A 22,116-nucleotide genomic window follows, 5' to 3' on the forward strand; every position below is an offset into this window, starting at 1 on the left:
CTTGGTTCCAGACAAAAAGATTGAGGTAATGGAGTGGCCAGCTCAATCCCCTGACCTCAATCCCATTGAAAACTTGTGGGCTGACATTAAAAAAGCAGTTTCTGAAGCAAGACCCAACAATTCTAACGAACCGTGGAATGTAGTTTGTTCATCCTGGGCTGAAATACCCATTTCTAGGTACGAGAAGTTGGTTGACTCGATGCAACGCAGATGCACAGCAAAAACAATGGTTATGCAACTAAATATTAGTTCAGTAATTTAAAGTGAAGTTAAATCTTGAAAAATCAGCTCATACAGTTTATACAGTTTGAAGAGAGTTTAAAGAGAAAAATATCAACACTGCCATTTAAAAAAAATTTTTATTCCTTTTCTTTGCTTCCTGTAAAAGAATAACGCAGACTTGATAAAATTTGCTAATGCTTTGATTTGGAATTGAATGTGTAATTTCCACTACATTTGAAATATTGAACTGAAAAATCTTTTTAATACTATTTGCACTTTATTCCCTTTTTTTGAATGCACTGCTATTTATTTGAACACAACTGTATGTCTGCGGTAAAAGGTCCTCTAACATCATCATCATATTCATGAACTAAAACTTCCATTGTGGGAACAGCCTCAGTTAGGGGCCCCCAATTTTTCATAAACTTCTCTGCCATATTTAAAAAAAAATGAATGCATAACTGCAGACAGCTGGCTTAGTACTCACATGTTCGTTCCTTCAGTGGGTTTTCGGGTGTCCTTGCAGGGGCTGGTGTCACTGAGCCAGTCTTTGCTTCTGTTTACACTTCAGCGAATGATCCAGTTCTAAGACTTCCTTAGACTGCTCCTCTATTTAACCAAAGAGAGTTTCCTCAGCTGTAATGAAAGAAGAAGTGAAATTTTCGAACCTCAGCAGGAACGCTTACCTATCTCTCCCTGAGGGTGCCAGGGGGGGTTATTTATTTTTGGGTCTTTTCAAACTCCTCTGAATGGATGTGCACATATTTTGCATATTTCCAATGTATTGAATGAAAATGAAATTACTGGGACAGAAGTGGAGGTTTTGATGGGGATTCCTTGTAAGGTGCCTTGGAATTATGTTTCAAATGGGTAAAAGAAAGCAAAAAATTAACATCTTGGTTCATAAAAAACTGCCCAGCCTCTAATAAACAGATTTATGCTAATACAATTGTAGTACTACCACCATTAAAAAGTGCTACTAATAATGTTTAATGTTTAATACTGTATATAAAGTGGGCTCCACAACTAAAATTAAGAATAAAAGCTGTATTTAGTAAACAACACTTATAATAATCTATATGGTATGTTCAAACATATAGGAACACTATATAGTTTTATTTCAGGACATTTATTCTCATGTTTCAGTGTTTTTAATGAAGTAATCTTTTTTCAGAAATTTGGTGTCCAAATTTATTAAATATTGTAAATAATACTAACCGAAGTGAAATTGGCAATACAATTTGTTGTCTTTACTTCTGTTATTATGCTAGAATGATACCTTTGCTAGTAATATAAGATATAAATACAATCCATTAATCAAATAGCCCCTAGTCCTTATCTTTGTTGTACTGTTAGCACTTGAAATTGTACCTCTACGGCCTTTCAGCGAACTTATCCCTAGTATGTTGCTCTGGATAAGAGCGTCTGCCAAATGCCATTAATGTAATGTAATGTAATGTAATTTCACTTATTTTAGTTCATCTCTGTCTAAAGGCACTACAGTATATTGTGTCATTCAATCACTTCCTGGAGTTGGTAACAAGCATGCAGAAGTCTGGTAATGGGTGCAAATACATAAATGGTTAAATATACCACTTAGCACTATAATGGAAATAAAAACATATGGAATGGTTGCAAACTTGACAGGAAGAGGATACAAGTCCACCTTATTGGTTGGTTGCATCTTGGGGGTCACCAAGTCTTAAAAAGAACCATAAAATAGCACCTCTATACCCCACAAATCATGGGAAGGGTGTCACAAAGGCAGCCCTTACTGAGCACAATACAAACCCAAGCATCTGGAGTTTGCCAAACGTCCTTGGAATTATGACTGGAAAAGGGTGCTATTGTCAGATGAGACCAAAATCCACACAAAAATAGTTAAGTGAAAACAACATCCGTGTTCTGCAATGGCCATCTCAGTCTCCAGAATTAAAACCCATCAAAAATCGATGGTCTGAACTGGAGAGAGGGCTCTATAAGCTCAAGCCCAAGAATATCAGTGATTCTGAAGTTCTGCATAGAGGAATGGTCAAAAATCCCTCCAAATGTGTTCTCAAATTTATCAAAATTATAGGAAATGACTCCAGGGGTGCAAATAATTGTGAAACCTATTTTTTGGTGACACATCATGGCAGTCATCTTTGCCAGGGGTGTTTACACAAAGTATTAAAGCAGATTTGCCAATAATTGTGAAACCTGTTTTATTTGAAAAAATACCAATAAAAAATTATTTTGTGCATTCACTGGCTCAATTCAGAAGAATTCTGAAAATGAGAGACGTTCTATCTTTTAAAACTACCTTCAGAAGGTGCGTGGATCACTACTGAACCAGCAGAAGATGGAGGAGGATACATGTGTGTTCAGCAGTTATAGTCACAGCCATCTAAGTTATCTGAAAACAAAGTCTCTTGTTTTTACGAATTTTTGTCTGAGGAGCAGTTGGTGGTGCCAGAGCAGTTGTGCAAGTCCATTACTACAGACAGCGACAGCATGAGCCCACTTCCATCGTTTTTGTTATGTATGGTTCCAAAGACCCAAATGCAGACCAGGGGATATTCCAAAATGTTGTTTTTTATTACAGTCCAAGTCCAAAGCCAAGAGATCACAAGACAACGAAGCCCAATCAAAATGCAAAAGGAAAGTCGAAAAAACAAGCAGGGGTCAAAAACCAAGAAAATCAGAAGGCAGAGGTACATAAGGGTTAGGCAAAATCAAAGTCGATGAAAGTAGAAAATAAAATCCAAAACCAAATAATCAGAGGTGCAGACATAACAAAGGGGCTAAGCAACCTCGAAACAGGCAGCCAGTGGAGGTTGCTGAGCAGGGGGGTGACATGAATGTCTGGGAACATTGAATACCAGATGGGCTGCAGCATTCTGGATCAGTTGTAGGGGTCTGATGGCAGATGCTGGAAGGCCAGCCAGCAAAGAATTGCAATAGTCCAGGCGGGACAGGACCATTGCTTGGACAAGGAGCTGAGTGGAGTAGGTGGTGAGAAAGGGTTGGATTCTCCGGATGTTGTACAGGAAGAACCTGCACGCCCGTGTCACCGTAGCGATGTTCTCGGAGAAGGACAGCCTGTTGTCTATCACCACTCCAAGGTTTCTTGCACTAGGGGATGAGGTCATCTCCACTGAGATGGAAAAATCGGAGAAGGTAGAGGTTAGAGCACGGATGAAGATTACCTCCGTCTTACCTGGGTTGAGCTTTAGATGGTAGTTGCCCATCCAGCTCTGGATGTCTCTCAGGCAGATACGGGTAGAGACCTGTGTGTCTGATGGGGGAAAGGAGAGAAAGAGTTGGGTGTCATCGGCATAACAAAGATATGAGATGCCATGAGCAGAGATAACAGGGCCATGGGATCTTGTGTAAATGGAGAAGAGGAGGGGTTCGAGGACTGAGCCCTGGGGGACTCCTGTAACAAGGGGGCGAGGGGTTGACACTCTTCCAGCCCAGGAAACCTGGGAGGACCGGCCAGAGAGATAAGATTTAAACCGGGATTAGAACCACTGACCTTGTCCCAGTCATTTACTTTAACCACATGGGATGACGAATGCAATGGACTGGAATGGATAACAATAAACCAATAAAACAATAAGTAATCATAAATATCAAGAATAACAATAAGCAGACAAAGAACAGGAACATTACAGTTTTTGGCACAGAAAATGTTGAAAAATGGCAGCAGCAAGCTTTTCTTCTTTCTGGAGCAAATCAGTCTGTAGGCATGTACAGTTAAATGAATGCAATGATATAGAAAAAATATTAACTCATTTTATGTGAAATCCATTTGAATTGTTTTGTATTTCTATTTGTTGTTCACCATCTGTAATTGCTTTGTCTTTTTTGAGGAAAAGAGGAGAAATATTTATGAATGTCTGTTATATATAGGTAAATAGCAAATATATAGTTTCAATTCCAACCAAAATTATTTAAAAAGAGAGAAGAAACTGAGAACACACATGTATGATGCTTGCAAGATAACTTTTTGAAATAACACCATATATGGCGTATCTTTTTTCTGTACAGGCCAATAGCACAACATATAGGCTATACACACCTTGACCCCTTACTATGGCAATTATTTTTTGACAGGTTTCTGATTCAATTTTTTAAAAGTGAATCTGAATCTTGAGTAAATCTACTATTGCACAGATTATCTGAATCTGACTAAAAAGTACACATTCCAATAATGTCAACATCCTCATGAAAACTTCTCAAAACTCATATATTGACCCAAGTCTTGGTACTGGCTTGAATGAGAGGAACTAGAACATTTTAATGTATATGCCAATAGCCTTAGCAAGATTACTATTTTATCATGCATAAAACATACAGTATGCAATAGACAATTCATATTCTGCAGTCATGTGTGGCTTGTGTGCACAGGGCATCCGTGTGTGTGTGTGTGTGTGTGTGTGTGTGTGTGCGTGGTGTGCGTGTGTGTGTGTGTGTGTGTGTGTGAAACTACATTTTACTTTCAAAGACTACCTGAGATGTTACTGGTAGGAGGATGTCAGTCTGAAGTTACTCAAGGTTTCAGTTTTAGAACCTCAAGAACTGCAGTGATTTCCCTAAAATATCAGTTTATCTTAAAGTTCCCGCTCATTTTGGTTGAGTAGTATGGCTTGATAGGGAATACCCAAAATATCCCCTTTCTGTGGAATTATCCATAACCCCACGATGTCATTTCAGACTACCACTATCGCTATTGCGTGTCTTCGACACTCGCTACGTCACGGGATATATACGTAAACTCGTTTAGAGCATTTGGCGAAGACAAATATTTAAAAAAAAATATTTGTACCATAAGGTAATTTTTTTTGATGACATAACTATTTAAAGGAAATGGACCGATGTACATTTCTGATTTTTTTTAACAAATAGCAACAGTTAGTGAAAGCGAAGGAATTTGCGATCATTTTTTATGCAATACAAGCATAAACCTTGAAACATACAGGATATGAATTAATTTAACAGAGGATTATGCAGGGAACATAATATGCTTTATGCAAGATCGTTCTGGAATTCTAAATTCCAAAACATTAAATTAAAACCCGCATGGAATAATAAGATAGTTAGTTCATGATGTGTCTTATAAAATTACTCATTTCATATTTCGTTTAAAACAGGTAATGAAAAGGTATATAAATGACGTTGATGAAAGCTGTGTGTAAGTAAGAAAGCATTGATCAACATTTTTTAAAATTGTACTCACGCCATGTAATTTTCAGCTGATATTGAATATTAATGTACTACTGTGTAAAGATAAAACTTCATGTAAAGGATCTATTACTTTACTATGATGATAACGAATTTAATAAAAATATCAAATCTATATTATCTGTTAATGTTTGATTACAGCAATACATAAATAAATAAAAATAAAAGACCATGTGGGCATCACGACATGAAATTGAAATTTGGAGCATTGGTTTCAACCACAAGATGGTGACATTGTACTTTGTTTGGTATCCCCGTCCATACCATTTCACCTTGCTTTTCTTGAGAAACTTGCTTATGAAAAGCTGGTATATCAAGGCGAGTCAGAGCACTCGCAGCTCTATATTTTCTAACTAACTATATTTTCAAAAAAGTTTAACAGACCAAATTTTGCAAGAATATACAGTATCACGGAAATCAATTAACTCTCCAATAAGCTGAACAGTGAAAGGTTTATGACAGCAAGCAAGAGCCAATCGCTGATACAAAGAAGTGTAAACGATGGCGTATTTATGTAGAATAGTTTGAACCTGAAACAGAGAACAAAGGAAAATCTTTGAAAATTGAGTGCTCAGTGACAATGGTGTTTATTTAATAACTAGTCTGATTTTAATTGGAATTGATTTTTAATAACTCTGATATGTTCTATGTTTTTGAAATTTGGGACCGAAAATTAAAGTATTGTAAGTAAGCAGCTTGTAATATTGTCTTAGTGGTTGTAATCTTGTGGTTTAAAGGAACAGTATATCACTTCATTGGTCAAAATATGTCAGAATACCACTTCAATTTTAACTCAATAATCTTGATTATAATATGAAGATTACCTTCATGCACTAGTGATATTGAACTATCGAAATGTGCCTTCTGATTACTTGCAAAAAAGTTTCTATTTTGATCAGTGACCTTCAATTTGGCAGTGATAATGCTGTGCGGTTTTATGTGTAGCACAATCACTCAACTGAAACCCTTCTATGCTTGTCTGCTAGCTGTGGCTGTGTAGCTAACTACAAATGAATAAATAAATACATTTCAAACCATGAAATAAATATATGTAGCCAGCAAGCTAATGGTAATCAGTTAAGAACACCTCTGATAGCAATGATGAGCAGTCTCCATTGCTGTCATTTGGAGCAGTGGGTTTCAAACTAGGTACTGTGGCCCCACTATGCAATCCCAGATTTTTAACAAGCTGTTCATTTTTCTATTGGTACTTATTATTTTCCCTCTTAAACCACATTAAGAATGGCTATACATGCAATGAAGAATGACTAAGTGTCCACACTTTCAAACCAATGAGGAACCTATTGAGTCTTCAATTTGTTCAGTTACTCTCTTTATGCAATGTCTGTAATATAGCAAAATGTGAATATGAGACATTTCATTTTCAGTGCATGCATAGCTATGTCTGACATGGCTTAAGATGGTAAATAATGCCTCTAAACATGAAAATTCTGGGATTGAGATTGTGGTTGGAATGAAAACCAGCATACACAGCAGGCCCCCACAAAGTTTGGGAACCACTGTCCTGAAGCACTGTTTGGAACTAGGGAGCTACTTCTAACAAGCAAGTGTGGGATTGTATTGTATTACATTTCTATGAATCTTCTTTGCTGTTGTTGTTTTTTTGTTTTTTTTCCAAGAAAATCTTTTTAGGCTATGCCATTGTCTGCCATTGTCTGCCATACCCAACCGACCGGTGGGTGTGTCCAAACTGCCACTCCAAAGTAGCCTGTCACTTGAAGTGTAGATCCTGCCCACTGGATTGTGTTCTACATTCAACCATTTAAAGCACACTTTCAACAGGCAAAACCTTCACACAGCCAAAACTTTCAACACCCTACAAAAATGACATATAGCTACAAGCTATATGTTACATTTTTGATTGCATAACAAAGACACAAACTCTTGAATCTGGCGTCCAATCTGACTGACAGCTGTGAGAGAGGAGCAGATGTCCTCCAGCGCAATGTCTGACCAACTCAGCTGGTGGGCTTCACCCATGGACTGCAAGGTGGAAGTAAGATAGGAGTGGCTGCAAGTGGTTCGAATGCAAGTCTGCTTCCCTGCCCTTTATGCAAAATATTGACCGGGTTTCCAGCTTGGGAGGATAACTAAAAATAGGCCGTTCAAAAGAAGCACAGATTCCACTGTAGCTACTGTGGCACTGTGATTTACAACTTCTGCATACGCAAGGTTTGACATGTTTGACACAACATGTCAAACCTTGAAGTCATTTGAAGTGGATGGGCTACTACAGAAAGCTGTGGCTGCAATGGACACAGGCTCACAAAAACATAGCCTGGTCTGAAGAATCTCGATTTCGAATAGTAGGGTCAGAATTTGGCACCAACAGTATGAATCCATGGACCCAACCTTCCTGGTGGCAGTGTTGTAATGGTGAGGGGAATGTTTTCTTGGTACACATTGGGCCCGTTAATGCCAATCAATCATCGCTTGAATGCCACAGCCTATTTGAGTATTGTGCATCCCTTCATGGCCACAATGTACCCATCTTCTAATGGCTACTTCCAGCATGATCATGCACCATGTCACAAAGCAAAAGTTGATTCAAAATGATTTAATGAACATGACAATGAGTTCAATGTTCTTCAGTGGCCTTCCCAGTCACCATTAGGACACCTTTGGGATGTGGTAGAACTGGACTCCAGAGATATTAAACTTTATCCTGCAATACCCAGTCCAGATGCAGCTCACCTAACCCTGCGGTGTTCAGGTAAATGTCGGGTTTATTGATTTATTTATTTATTTATTTATTTATTTTTTTTTTACGAAACATGATATAATAGGCTACATTCTTTTTTCAAACATGAATCTCCATGGCCGTGGCTTATTTTATGAGTGGAACATGTAAAAGAACACATTTCCACTTAGTAAACGTCTGCAACGCATCCCACCTACACATTTATATCCCACAATATATCAGAACACGGTTTAAGAATAATATTGCTATTGGCGTGTACTTCGTCGATAGACTGGATGGAATCCTTCTTAACAAATAATGTTAATGATAACTATAATGAGAGACCCTTTCTGGCTAGCTAACAAACAGTGCCACTTACTGGACAAACGGAGTTTTGGATAATTAAATAATGAGCATAATTATAATAGATTAGTTGTCGGCTACTTTATTAAGCTAATGCTCAAGGGAAATTCATTTGTCATAAACATGGCGAAAGTTAGGTAAAGGGATGTTCACAGAGCATTGTGGTTTATATTCACCTTTCTAGTGAACACAGTTGTTCGATGAATTATTGGATATGTCCAGTCAAAATGTGAGTAAAATGTGTTTATTGAATTCGGACACTAGAACAAGATCGCTGACGACCAATCTAGTCTATTTAGAAACTATTTAGTGCATAGTGAGCCATTTCGTACACAGCCTGTTTCTCCTTTGTCTTACACAAACAGGATATACTGTATATTCTGAAATAGGCAACAAGAACGCGACAGCTTTCTACAGGTGGTACTTGTTACTGACTTGCACGTTTACAATAGGCCTCTAGGAGGCATTGTCCGCTAAACAATCATGTTTACTTTTAATACATCAACTCAACAACGCAAACGCTTCTCTCGTTGATGGTAGCTATGTAACCGGTTTCGTCGCATCCCTTGCTTTCTAAAAGTAATAAAGGAAAACTTTACGCGATACGATATTCTTTCTCATCGAAAAGAAATAGGGTGAGAAATCTGCGGCAGCGAAGGAGCAGTTATAAAAAGCTATATATTTTAATAGTATAAAATAAAATTAAGTGTCTAAATGAGCGTTTTTCGCATCTGTTTCAACCGAAAGAAATGTGTATTAAACATATCGACTTTCGTTTTTATTGTTGATTTATTGAACTGTGCTTATTGAAGAGCGGTTTATTAAAGAGTTCGCTTGGAGTGCCTGCTGTTTCCGATTGGGTAGTAGCCTGCGATAATAGGTTTGCGCATGCATTTGCACGGACGCCTGCTTGCCAGGACATTCCGAGTTCACACACGCACATAGCTGTCTTACTGCAGCTACTGAAGCGGTTCGAGCTGTCTTGTGTGAGTAATGACCTCAATCTCTCGTCACCAAGGAGACCTGGTGGCAATGCCGGAGACCGCCTGCATGTTGTTCGTTAAATGAGAGAATAACTTATCTTTCAGCTAAATGGTAGAAGGGAAGACAAAACACTGATTTTTATTTAAACGACACGAATTCGCCATGTCATTTAATTAAAATAAGAGGTTCCATTTTAATTTGTAAACACACGGATTTGAGTATTTTGCGTTTTACACAGAAAGCACCAAAAATGTTACAGAGGCATTTTTGTATTTAATTTAAAAGTAACATATTACTGTAAGCAATTGACTACTTTTTACATAACAACTTGATCAAGGCTGTCTGAGATCAAAAGCAAGGAGCCAACCAAAGTCTGCAGAAGAACTGTGGCAAGTTCTCCAACATGCTTGGAACAACCTCCCTGCTGATTGTCTTATAGAACTGCAGGACAGCGTTGGCTATCTCAGAGAAGTGATGCAGTTTTAACGCCGAAGGGTGGTCACAAAAAATATTGATTTGATTCAGTTTTTAACTATTCTGCGAAATTACTAAAATGTAATGTAAAATGTATAGTATGTTTATTTAGGACCTTTCATTTAATTCTTTTTTGAAAGAATCTTATCTGTACAGAATGTTATACAGGTGCCTAAGACTTTTGCACAGTACTGTATATATATTATTCGGATCTTAAACCATCACATTTCAGTTTAATAAATATGATAGATCATATTTAATAGACGATTCAGTAATTGCAAGGTGTGGAATAACACGTGCTGTAGTATTTGAATTCGCAGAATTCGCAGTGAATTAGATTATACATAGTAATAGTATTTTTATTTACTTTGCTTTACTGCAGTATTTGACCTCCAATAGTGTCATGTTCAACACTTTTTACTTTCTGATGAACAGCCAGAAGTAGATATTGAGATCTGAGCACATACGAGAGATTTTATCCCGCTCTGATTGGATGTAGCTAGTTATAGCACCTCAACTGACCAATGGCAGTGCAGTGCAGTTCTGTTCTGTGTCAATATAAAACCAGCCACCTTTAGCTGGGGGAGAATTATTGATGCGAAGGAAGACGGGCAGTCAGATCATCTCCTGGAAAGCATCAACCAAAAGCTCACCGTGACGGAAATCTGAAGACCTCATATTTCTTATATTCTCTGAGGTATGATACTTTCTATATGAACTATGTTAACAAGACTGAGGATGTTGTGACTTATGTTGTTACAAACTATGGTGTTTTGTTTGTTTTTGCGGTTTTATGAGGGCACAGAGGCAATCAAATTCAAAATATGTATCATTAATATGGTACACCAATACAGCTTATGTTGTAAACTCATTTGGTTGAGCGCAGTGTGCTTCAGATGGACTCTTTGCCGTTTAGTTTTGTTTAAGTTTTGAATTTAGAAATCCAAGATGCAGAGAAAATCCAGACGGGTGTGCTTGTATTAATTTTAGCAGTTTCGAAATAAATTTTGTCCCTGGCATATCGGCTCTACAGTGGGTTAATTGCTGAATGTCACTTATGTAGAGTGTGATTATATGAGTGTATATGGGTTCTAATACCACCATGTACACTGGGGTTCATTAGAAATTAGGACCCTGGAAATACTGTGCCTGCCACGGGGCCGCGCTCGTGCACAGACAAAGCGGTCGACACCTGAGTCATCTGAATTAACTCTTTAAAGCATGACCTATACGGCACATGTGGTCGGATTCCCGTCAAATGCATATGATGGGATAGCGTGTTCTGGGACCACGGAAAGCCTACTTACAGGTGCTACGAGTTCTGTTACGAAAGTAAAATGCACCTGATAAATTGCTGTCGAAGCAGTTTGCCCAGTAGGAAAAAGATCAGTGACAGACGAGTTACATTGCAAAGGTGATTATGTCAGACTTTAGAGTAAAGAGATAAGTGCCCAGTAGCCGCACAGTGCTATTGCAAAGGTGTTTCTTGTAGTCTTTCAAAATTATACAATTACTTGGGAAACTTAGCCATTTTTCTCAACTGTTATTATTCTCAGCATACTGGTTATTTTCAGATTATTAAAAACCCGATTGATACAATTAAGTAATTATATTTCTCGCCTGGGCAGCATGAAACAGACGAGAATGACTTAATTTAAAAAATATGGCTTGAGATCATGACCCCTATACCTTTTCACATCAACTGGAATTTGCCCTCAGTTGGCGTAACGCAGGTGACGCAGATGGGGCGTCAATAATATTGGGTTCAGTTAAGCGGTGTGGCGTTTATTTTTGGATTAGGCTACCCTGCAAAGAGAACGAAACGGCGAGCTGTTTTCACGGATTACATGGCTAATGAAAGCAAATTGACAATTAGTTGCTAGTTGACTCTATGTGCGCTGAAATTTACGCAGCCCTCCCGGACTAAAAAGGCAACTACATGGGGAATAGGGGTAGGAAAAGAGGAAGAGCTATGCAAAATTAGATTTCCAATTTGGGAAAAGTATGGCAATGAAGTAATACACAGAAATACATGTCCAACTTCAAGTTGACAGGTTATCAATCATTCCTCCGTGTTATAGAGGATGTGTCACATGCTAATGACTCATTTGTAGAAGGGCTGGAAATCCGTCTGAAGGTCTTTGAAAGGGAACTTGGGAGGAATTAGTTATAGCATGGTGAACAGTTTCTGCCATAAACGGGTGAGATTTCTATGGAATAATAAAATCTATTTTAATATATTTAAATATGTATATATTATTATGAGGATTTAAATCCCAATTATCAGGGTAGGGCCCGATTCCCCTCTCTCTCCATAATGAATATAATGAATGTAATTCTTCATATAACATAATAGTTGTTTTCGGTTTCCTGAATTGAATGAATTGAAATGGAATTGACCCTGATGAGTATGTTAAATGCAGTGCTCCCTTGGCTCCACATTATTTGAAGGTACATCCGACAACTTAAAATAGTGAGATCTGTAGGCTATGCCATTTCTGCATTGTACTATTCAAAACTATTCATATTCTTAAAAAATACTAAACATTTCTATAATCCCTGTCAGTCTGCAACGGTATAGCTGTTATTTGTTCATATTTTAATGTAGGGAGTTTCCCATTAAAATACAGTTTTCCTCATGAACCATTACCTCAACTCTAAACCTAATATTACTCTTACCAACAAAGCCAAAACACAGACCTATCTTTATACTGTATGTGAATGGGCACTTCCTTGTGCATGTAACAGCACCGTTCAATAAGCAATTCCCATGTGTTTGTGAGACACTTTCAGCCCCCTTAAATGAAAACATCAAAAACATGACCAAAAAAGTATGCTGTTTGTTTATTATTATACTGTATATACTCTCTGTACTGAGCTGCTATCTTGGTCGAGTCTCAATCAGTTATCTGGTTAAAAAAGGCTAATGTATTCTAATCCCCTCATTTGATTTAGTGTGCTTTTACCTAAGAATATTTGAAATTTATATGGTCATTCTTCATACACATTCTTTCTCATGGGTTGTCTTTTTTTTTTACTTCACTATGAATTGCTTTGAACTGCTTCTTACCTTCAATGAAAGGTTCTCTACAACTATTTTACTGTAACCCCCCCCCTCTTTTTTTTTCTCTAAACAGAGTCCCCTGGAGCATTTCCAGTGTCATCCCCCCATAATCGGCAGTAACAGAAGCTCACTGGCCAGCAAGCTTTGAGTCTTTTTCTCTCTCTCCGCCTCTCACACTTGTCTTGCTACCATGGCTCCAACACTGGCCACGGCCTTCTCCCGCCGGTGGTGGATGGCGGTAACTGCAGTTGTGGAGAACCTGCTGTTCTCTGCGGTGCTGCTGGGATGGGGCTCCCTGCTCATCATGCTGAAGTCTGAGGGATTCTACTCCTACCTCTGCACAGAGCCCGGTAAGGCCATAGTCTGGTAAGGTCATAGCACAGTAAGGCCATAGCCTGGTAAGGCCATAGCACAGTAAGGTCATAGTCTGGTAAGGCCATAGCCCGTTAAGGTCATAGCCTGGTAAGGCCATAGTCTGGTAAGGCAGTAGTCTGGTAAGGCCATAGCCGAGTATGGTCATAGTATGGTAAGGCCATAGCCCGGTAAGGCTATAGGCGAGTAAAGCCATAGCACAGTAAGGTCATAGTATGGTAAGGCCATAGCACAGTAAGGTCATAGTATGGTAAGGCCATAGCACAGTAAGGCCATAGCCCGGCAAGGCCATTGTCTGGTAAGGCCATAGCGTAGTAAGGCCATCGGCTATGAAGGCCAGCCACTGGACAAGAAGGGGGTGGGGTCTCAGGGATTGCAATATGAGGGCTGTCAACAGAGAATTTCACCCTAGACAACATTTTCTGACAGTAAATCGATCTGTCCAAGGGTGATACAATCAAATATGGGCTATGCTAAATAATGCCTTACTTTCCATTTCTGCACACATGGTGCAGTTGGAGGTGTGACAAAGATATAGATTCAGTGTAATTGAGTAGTCACGCATTACTTAGTGCTGCTTACCTCTTACAGTATCTCTCTTAAGATGTTAAATGAAATGAAATGCCATCTCAATTAATCACAAATAGTTTCAATGAAGTAGGTTTGATTAAATACAAATAATCTGAAATAATATAATTTTGAGGACAGTAAAAGCATCTTTTGCCTAAATAAGACATTGTCTTCCCTCAAGGGGACAGAGGATAAATCTTTACTGTAGTGATTATGACGACTGAGCCTGCAGTGTGGCAGATTTAGTCAAATAGAATTCTTTCCTTTCTGATTCTGCTAGGCTACAGATCTTGGGGAAGGCGCGATTGGGCAGAGAACCTCCATTTTAAATGAACACAAAAGAGGAACTGATCTATGGTTTCTCACCAGCAAAACTCAGAATGAGAGCCTCTGTGCTCTGCACGGACTAAAGAAAGGGCAGTAGAATTGAGCATATAATCTCTCTGGGAGATCTGCACCTCTCCCTGAATACCTGAATACCTGTTTACTTGTGTGCCAGAGGTTTGTGTTTGTGTACCTCTGTTACTTTCCTCCATTGCATTCAAGTCTTTGTGAGTCTTTGGCCTCAGGCGGTCAGTTATGTGTTGGGTTAGATTTCAAGGAAGCTGCAACTGTTATGTCCAACTGAAGGTGCTGTGCCTCGGGAAGACGCATTACCTCTTTTTGATGGAAGTCTATATGCATTAAACGCTTTATCAGTAGACTTGGTTGCTTGCTGGGCAAAGTCCATGTCGATATCACCCATCTCTTATGGACTTGCATCTCTACAGTTTTTTTCCCCTCATGGTTACTGAATACCTGTGGAATGTCTGTGTGTATATAAATATCTGCAATTTGGGTCCCACTACCCCTCCCTCTTTGCCCAGCAAGAGCTAAAACCCAGTTCAACAGACTTTCAAACAGACTGGATGAGACAAAGTTGCTCCTGTTTGAGCAGGGTCAGATTTCTATGATTCCCTGATGCCACAAACAGCCCAAAGTGAGGGAGGAGATAACCAGACTCTCAGGTACTGTCCTTTTCAGGGGAGGAGATAGGGGTAGAGGAATTGGGGGTGGCGGGAAATGGAACATTAGTGTATTTGCAATTCAACAGGTCTGATGAATCTGTGATGAATCTGAATTTGTTCATGACCAGTGTATATCAGGTTTACTGTAAATGTATCTTATGTTAATGTCTTTGCATACAATTCCCAAGCCATTCCCTAGCCTACACAACACACTGAATTACAATGAACTCAGACACTTGCAGTACAGTAATACAGAAAAATGTAGTTTAATGTATGTTAAACAGAAGTAATAAAATAAATGATAAAAAATTTAGATATTCTAAATTTTGATGTGCAAGGGCGTGGACTTTGCTTTTTAAAAGTTCTCAAGGCTCATTAGTGACAGGAAAGATAAAGGAGTTGGCCTGAGGCACACACACGTGACCAAAATGAGACTAATGAATGCAGGGTACTCATATGAATGAATGCAGAATACTCATCATTTCCATGACAACCCACCACACTGGGGAAGGAGCTCAGTTTTTATTTATCAGTGTATTTGCGTGCGGAAATATATGTACTTGAGGTGTACACATGGGTGGTTAATCTACTGTTATGAGAGTCATTTGACTTGGGGAAAGTCATTGGCTCGGCAGAAAGGGCAGAACCGTGTGTTCTTCTGTGTCCCTCAGTGCAGACAAGCACAGTTCTGCTCCTCGGGCTGCATCGGATATGGCCAGTGAATGCTTTGTCAATGTTCTAACATTGCCACTACAGAGCAGCAACGTTATGCAAATTTTTCGTGTTAGCAGGGACCGTTCTTATGTTGAGCCACCAAAGCCCTATGGCTCCGAATGCTGTTCACCTCTATTTGCCCCTTCGGTGGGGCTGATGGTCCTGTCATCTCCTGCCAGGTGGGGTATAATGAGACCATATGTGTTATTTCTTGGAGGTGTGTGCCTCTTATTTCCCAGTACTTTTATGTTTTGTGCTGAAGTATCTGACTGTCTCAGCCTTGCATGGACTGTGATACAGGCAGGGGCAATTCCCTCTGTCCAGGTTATCTCACTCTCCCTGTAATAACACTTTCACGTGTGCCGCACGAATTCCACGCTATCGCCTGCTGATATGTCGCCTTGGTGTGAGGAAAGATGCGAGACGTTTGTTTGGTACGATAATCTGTCCAGGCACGTGCTATAACCTTCCGTACTGAAGTACGCTTCCCAGTGTGCAAATACAGCGGTTGGAATTCTGTAAATCCCCTAACCTCATTTAGATGAACAAATGGACCACCAGTGCAGAAACACAGAGGGGTCGTAGCCAAGCTAGTGCTCAGTCACAGCCCTGCCAAGCTAATTAGACCGCTCGAAGCTATATTTCGTGCGGAATAACATGTCCTTGTGTTTCTGTATTTACCCATGAATATCACAGTAGAAACATCTTAACGGGAACAACAAAACGGGAGTCCTTTCCGATGCCGTTTAACGCTGATTACACTTACGAAGTTAGTGAGGACTCCATTTTCATGTTAGCTATACGTCAGCAATTTGCAATCGGAGGGCATCCAGAGGATTGCCCATTGATACATGTGGATGCGCTCTGAAAACAGAGTACCTATTTTCTGTTTGGATGAGGCTGCCGATAACGGCAAATCACTGCTAAGATTGTTTTTATTCAGTAGTTACAAAGTAGCGCTACTTTACACCTGGGTGAGACTACCAGGAGCCGATGATGTTGCTTTGCGCTGTGGCCATGGTCTCTTCACGCATTACGGTGATTTAATCTCAGGAATCGGGTTAGGATACGCCAAAGCATACAGCTCTCCATTTTGGCAGTCTCCATTATCACGGGGCCTCAGGATACCCTGCAACGCAGTCCTTTCGCCAGTCCACCGACAAACGCGTCACGGAATTCTGCAGTGTGGCACGACGCAAAACTCTTCAGTTGCTGACACCATTCCGACCGCAGGTGATGGAAGGATCACGTGTGTCACATAGTTGAGGCTGGCATTACTTGTTTGTGATTGTACTGTGAGTTTGCGGAAGTATTGAGTGCTGTCTCGAAATTCTCCACCCCAATTTAGCAGTTGTCCGATACCTTCTAATTTGTATTCGGGCGCAAATGGTGCTACATTTGAGAGACATCATCACCACTGGCTTTTGTTTTTCAATGTTTTCTCTTATTACTATTGACTCTCATGTTATCTATTATTCTACTCTTCCATTTTTCTAATAATTCTCAGATCTTTATAATTGTCATAAACACTTTCTAAAAACATATTTTGTCTGAAACAAAGTCATGAAACATTTTAGTCTCAGAGACAAGAAACATACATCATCTATTTATGTACAGCACCCCAAGGATATTTTGTATCTCTGTTATCGGAGTAGAAGACACACACACACACACACACACACACATGCACACACACATGCACACAAACAACGCTGTCTCTTTGTAAGCATAATATTTACCTCAAAATACAAACCAAAAAGACCATAGATCCTATCATTCAGTTTGTGCTGGAAAAACTGGTTATACCTAAAGCATACCAAAAACAAAATAGATCTAAAAGAGCAATAGAGGTCCACAGAAAAACTGAAAGTGGAACCCCTCCAAGTTTTTTGGAGGAGTTCCAACAAGAATGTGTTTTTCTATATATACATTTTTGCTTGTGTACTGTACACACTATAAACTATTGTATTTCACAGTTTAGATACTGATGCCTCAGATACTGCATCAGAAAGTTTTGCTGTATTCTTTTTTAAAGAGGCCAGGAACAAAATTATGAGAATCACCGCGGCTGTCACATTCGTTTTTACGTTACGTTAGGCTAGTCCATCGTGTATGATGATGACCTCCACTACTGTTTGTGGGACTGTATAGTCCAATGAGGGATGCACACTGTCTGCCACATACAGGGCAAGTGAAAGCCTGACCCGATGGGACAGGTGCAAACATGGATGCCTTTCTTCTCTGGCTTCTTACCAGACGATGTTCAATCCTGTGCTCCTCAGCCAGCTGTACTCCTTGTTGACAGAGTCCATGCCAGGAGGAGCGAGCTACAGCAGCAGCTTCCAAGGAAGAAGGCTTTATTCCACACTTCTTTAGGGAGGTCTTTAATTGGTCCTTCAGCCTCTTTTTTTGACCCCCTGCAGAACGATGGCCTATGAGCTGGCCATACAGGGTCTTGCGCGACAGGCGGCTGGCCGGCATCCTGATAACATGGCCAAGCCATCTCAGTTGGTGGTGCATGATGGTGGCCTCTATGCTCCTGTAGCTGGTTCTCTGAAGGACCACAGAGTGCGGAACACAATCCTGCCAGGTCACTTTTAAGATGCGTTGGAGGCACGTTCTGTGGAATGACTCCAGCATCTTTAGATGGCGGGCATAGATGGTCCATGTCTCACAGCCGTATAGGAGAGTGGAAATGCATATTGCCTCGTAAACTGCAACTTTGGTGTGTAGATGGAGGTTGCTGTTATTGTAAACTCTTTTCCTCAGCCGCCCAAAGGAGGATGAGGCCTGCTTGATCTGGTTTTGGATGCTTCCAAGGTACAGTACTGTGCAAAAGTCTTAGGCACCTGTATAACATTCTGTACAGATAAGATTATTTCAAAAATAATCCAATGAAAGGTCCTAAATAAACATACTGTACATTTATGTTTTAGTAATTTTGCAGAATAGTTAAAAACTGAATCAAATCAATATTTTTTGTGACCACCCTTCAGCGTTAAAGCTGCATCACTTCTCTGCAGGACAGTATTGGCTAAGACAATCAGCAGGGAGGTTGTTCCAAGCATGTTGGAGAACTTGCCACTGTTCTTCTGCAGACTTTGGTTGGCTCCTTGCTTCTGATCTCAGACAGCCTTGATCAAGTTTTTATGTAAAAATAGTCACACAGTGACTGGTGTGTGCACACAGTCATCAGCATACTGGAGCTCCAGTTGTAGCTTGGAGCCTCCTGATGTTGAAGAGGTTCCCATCCAGTCTGAAGTCCAGGGTCACCCCACTTCCATCGTTACACATAGGAGAAAGATGTTAAAGAGGACCGGAGCGAGAATACATCCCTGTCTCACAAAAGGGGCAGATTCCAGTCCACCTACTGTAACTTTGGCCTTCATTCCATCATGGAACTGCCGCAGGATGTTGACAAACTTCGCTGAGCAGCCGTAGTGCAGAAGGGCTTTCCACAGGATGTATGGTGTCAAATGCTTTGGAGAGATCCACAAAGGCCACGAACAGGTCTTATTTTTCTTCACAACATTTTTCCTGCAGCTGCTGTGAGGTGAAAATCATGTCCATTGTGCTTTGGTTTTTCCGGAATCCACACTGGGATTCTGGTAGTAGGTCTTCAGTGATGGTATTGATAAGCCTGTGGAGCATGATTTTTGCCAGAACTTTGCCAGCAACAGAAAGAAGTGCTATACCCCGGCTGTTTCCACAGATGGATTTGTCCCCCTTTATTTGCATCCTTCCATTGATGGGGGATGCTTTCTTCCTGCCATACTAGGGAGATGAAGAGGTGGATTGCTCTGGTGCAGAGATAGCCCCCCTGCTTCAGGATCTCAGCAGGGATAGAGTCAGGACCTGGGGATTTATTGTTTTTCAGTGCCCTTATGGCAGCATGTACCTCGGAGAAGGAAGGAAGGCCTACATCCTCATCCGAAAACTGTCCCACCAGCCAAGATTTCTGCCAATGTAGCTCACTCGTCACAGTATTTTTACCCACGATTCTTTGCATCTGCACTTAGGCACCCAGCTGTCTCCTGGATGAAGCCCAGGTAGAACATTATGTAAGCACTTATGTACGTGGACTGATAACAGCTACTCCAAAAGGGACAATAAAGAGCGATAAACTGTACTGTTGGACTCTTCCTTATCCTCAGCTCTGAGCTAAATGAACAGATTTTTGTGCTGAAGTCAGTAAGTTTGAAGTCTAGGGAGCTTTTTTTAATACTCGCAGTGCTGCTTCAGAGGATGGTCAAAGGTCGAATTTCCCCTGCCGGGGCAGAATGATGCGTTTGATGTCTGTGCAGCAGGATAAGCCATAGTACCCACTTCCTCATTCCCTTTGTCCGAGTCTCTCCCCCCGCCTTGAGCATGTGCACGGGATCAAGGTCGCTCAGCGGCTCTATTCCATGGAAGAGTTCCAGGAACTGCCGAGGGAGGCGGGGTAGGATGGGGCGGGACATACGTGTACCCATTGTGTCAGGAAGCTGTGAATCCCGGGAATGAGGGCTGGGTGTTACTTCAGCAGTGCGCTGCGGCCCGGTTTTACGCCAACATCACCCTTCCCCCGGGGGCCTCGCATGTCCCCTCGTTCCCCCGTTCACACCCCTCCCTCCTCCATCCTTCTTTCCTTTCTTTGCACGTTTCTCCCTCCTGCTTCAGCAAAGGGTCGGCAAAAGCATATTTGGTGAGCTGAGCGTGTCAGCTTTTTGACCCCTCTGTTTAGTGGGCTCAAAACCGACAGCTGCAGAGATGTGAATCGGATCTTCACATATGACTGTTGTCGCACAGAGAGGGTGATTTATGATGGGCGAAGCGCATACTGATATTACTGCCGTCCAGCATACGGTGGACCACTGGTGGAGCGGCGGGTGTTTTGCTGATGAGCAGGTTTGCGGGGTGTGCTAGCACGTACAGTGTAGGGTGTGCTAGCACGTGCAGTGCACTGTGTTAAGTTCTGCTGGTCTAATGAGCTTTCCCATTGACTCAGCACTGCTTTCTGACCCAGCGTTACTCATCAAGGCCAATGACTCACTCTAACATTCACATACCTCGTGCTGCTGGCACACTCTGCTGTATGTCTGGAAATAAGATGAAAATGTTTCGGGATTTGCTTTGTCAGGGCATATCTGCACACAGCGAGGAAGTCCTGGGTTCGAATCCCGGTCGGCCGGGGCCTCTCTGTGCGGAGTTTGCATGTTCTCCCCATGTTCGCATGGGTTTCTTCCGGGTACTCCAGTTTCCTCCCACACTCCAAAGACATGCAGGTTAGGCCGATTGGAGAGTCTAAATTGCCTGTAGGTATGAGTGTGTGAGTGAATGGTTTGTGTGCCCTGTGATGGACTGGTGACCAGTCCAGGGTGTATGCCTGCCTTTAGCCCAATGTATGCTGGGATAGGCTCCAGCCCCCTGCGACCCTGTTAGGGATAAGCGGGTTAAGATAATGGATGGATGGACAACTTTAAGAGCAGGCCGCATATTGGCTGACTGTGTGGAAGCTGCTTTTAAAGGAAAGGAAACATGAAAACTGTATTCGACTATACAATCAGATGCTCAGTGTTACTTCAGTTCCAACTAAATTTTTATCAGTTCAGTTCTCTGATGCCTCCTGTTTATGTATATTTTTGCTCTAACTACAATAGTAGCTTTTGAATTATACTAAGATAATGATTGTTGGGGTGTCTCGGTGGCGCAGCCTGTAGAGCACTGACCGCATGCTCATTGCGAGCCGTGACGTCTGAGTGACCGTCTGACATTTGTCGCATGTCTTCCCCTCTCTCTCGCTCCAATTCTTCCTGTCTCTCTATACTATACTGTCCAATAAAGCTGAAAAAGGCCTAAAAAATATCTTTAAAAAGATAATGATTGTTTCAACATTTTGAATGTTGAGGGAACTGGGGAGTGGTTTTCTCACAATTTACCTTTTATGTCAGAAACAGTCATGCGTGCCTCAAATGGCAGTGTAGTGTAATGGTTCAGAGACTGGACTTGTGACATAAAGGTTGAAGGCTTGTTTCCCAGGTTGGACTCTGCCGTTGTACCCTTGAGCAAGGCCCGTAACCTAAACCACATACAGTATGTACCTAGCCTATAAATCTTTAGAAAAAAATCAAAAGCTGTTTATGCCAATCTAGATAAGAGTCACTGTTAAATGTATGATGAAAGTCGTGAGGACCTTTAATCAGTCAGATCAGTTCTCAAACAACCAATGCTTTTAATTTTCCATATTGTTCTGTATGGAAAATGATTGCCTTAGAAAGTCGTTAGTCTTCTTTCAGGTGAAATCAACAGTGTTCTTAAATGCTCAAATTGTTGGCCTTAGAAACTAAAGACTATGTAAGATTGTGTAAGATTGTAGAGTTTCTAGACAAAGAAAACAAGCCAAATAAGTTTAAGGGGAACCAAAATATGTAAGGTAAATT

At 40.8% G+C, this 22,116-nt stretch overlaps 1 protein-coding gene across 3 annotated transcripts in view; it reads left to right on the plus strand.

The window, feature by feature from the left end:
• Positions 1-10,572: 10,572 nt before the first annotated feature.
• slc43a2b (solute carrier family 43 member 2b) overlaps positions 10,573-22,116 on the plus strand; it is a 29,828-nt gene continuing 18,284 nt past the window's right edge. For all 3 annotated transcript variants that reach the window (XR_009709187.1, XM_061248900.1, XM_061248901.1), the window contains exons 1-2: positions 10,573-10,667; positions 13,108-13,384. Coding sequence is in view for 2 of the 3 variants with exons in the window: in XM_061248900.1 (XP_061104884.1) it covers positions 13,225-13,384 (160 nt within the window). In the remaining variant the exon portion in view is untranslated. The remainder of the gene's footprint in view (positions 10,668-13,107; positions 13,385-22,116) is intronic.

Source organism: Conger conger, chromosome 7 (assembly GCF_963514075.1).
Source record: "Conger conger chromosome 7, fConCon1.1, whole genome shotgun sequence".
Classification (NCBI taxonomy): Eukaryota; Metazoa; Chordata; class Actinopteri; order Anguilliformes; family Congridae; genus Conger; species Conger conger.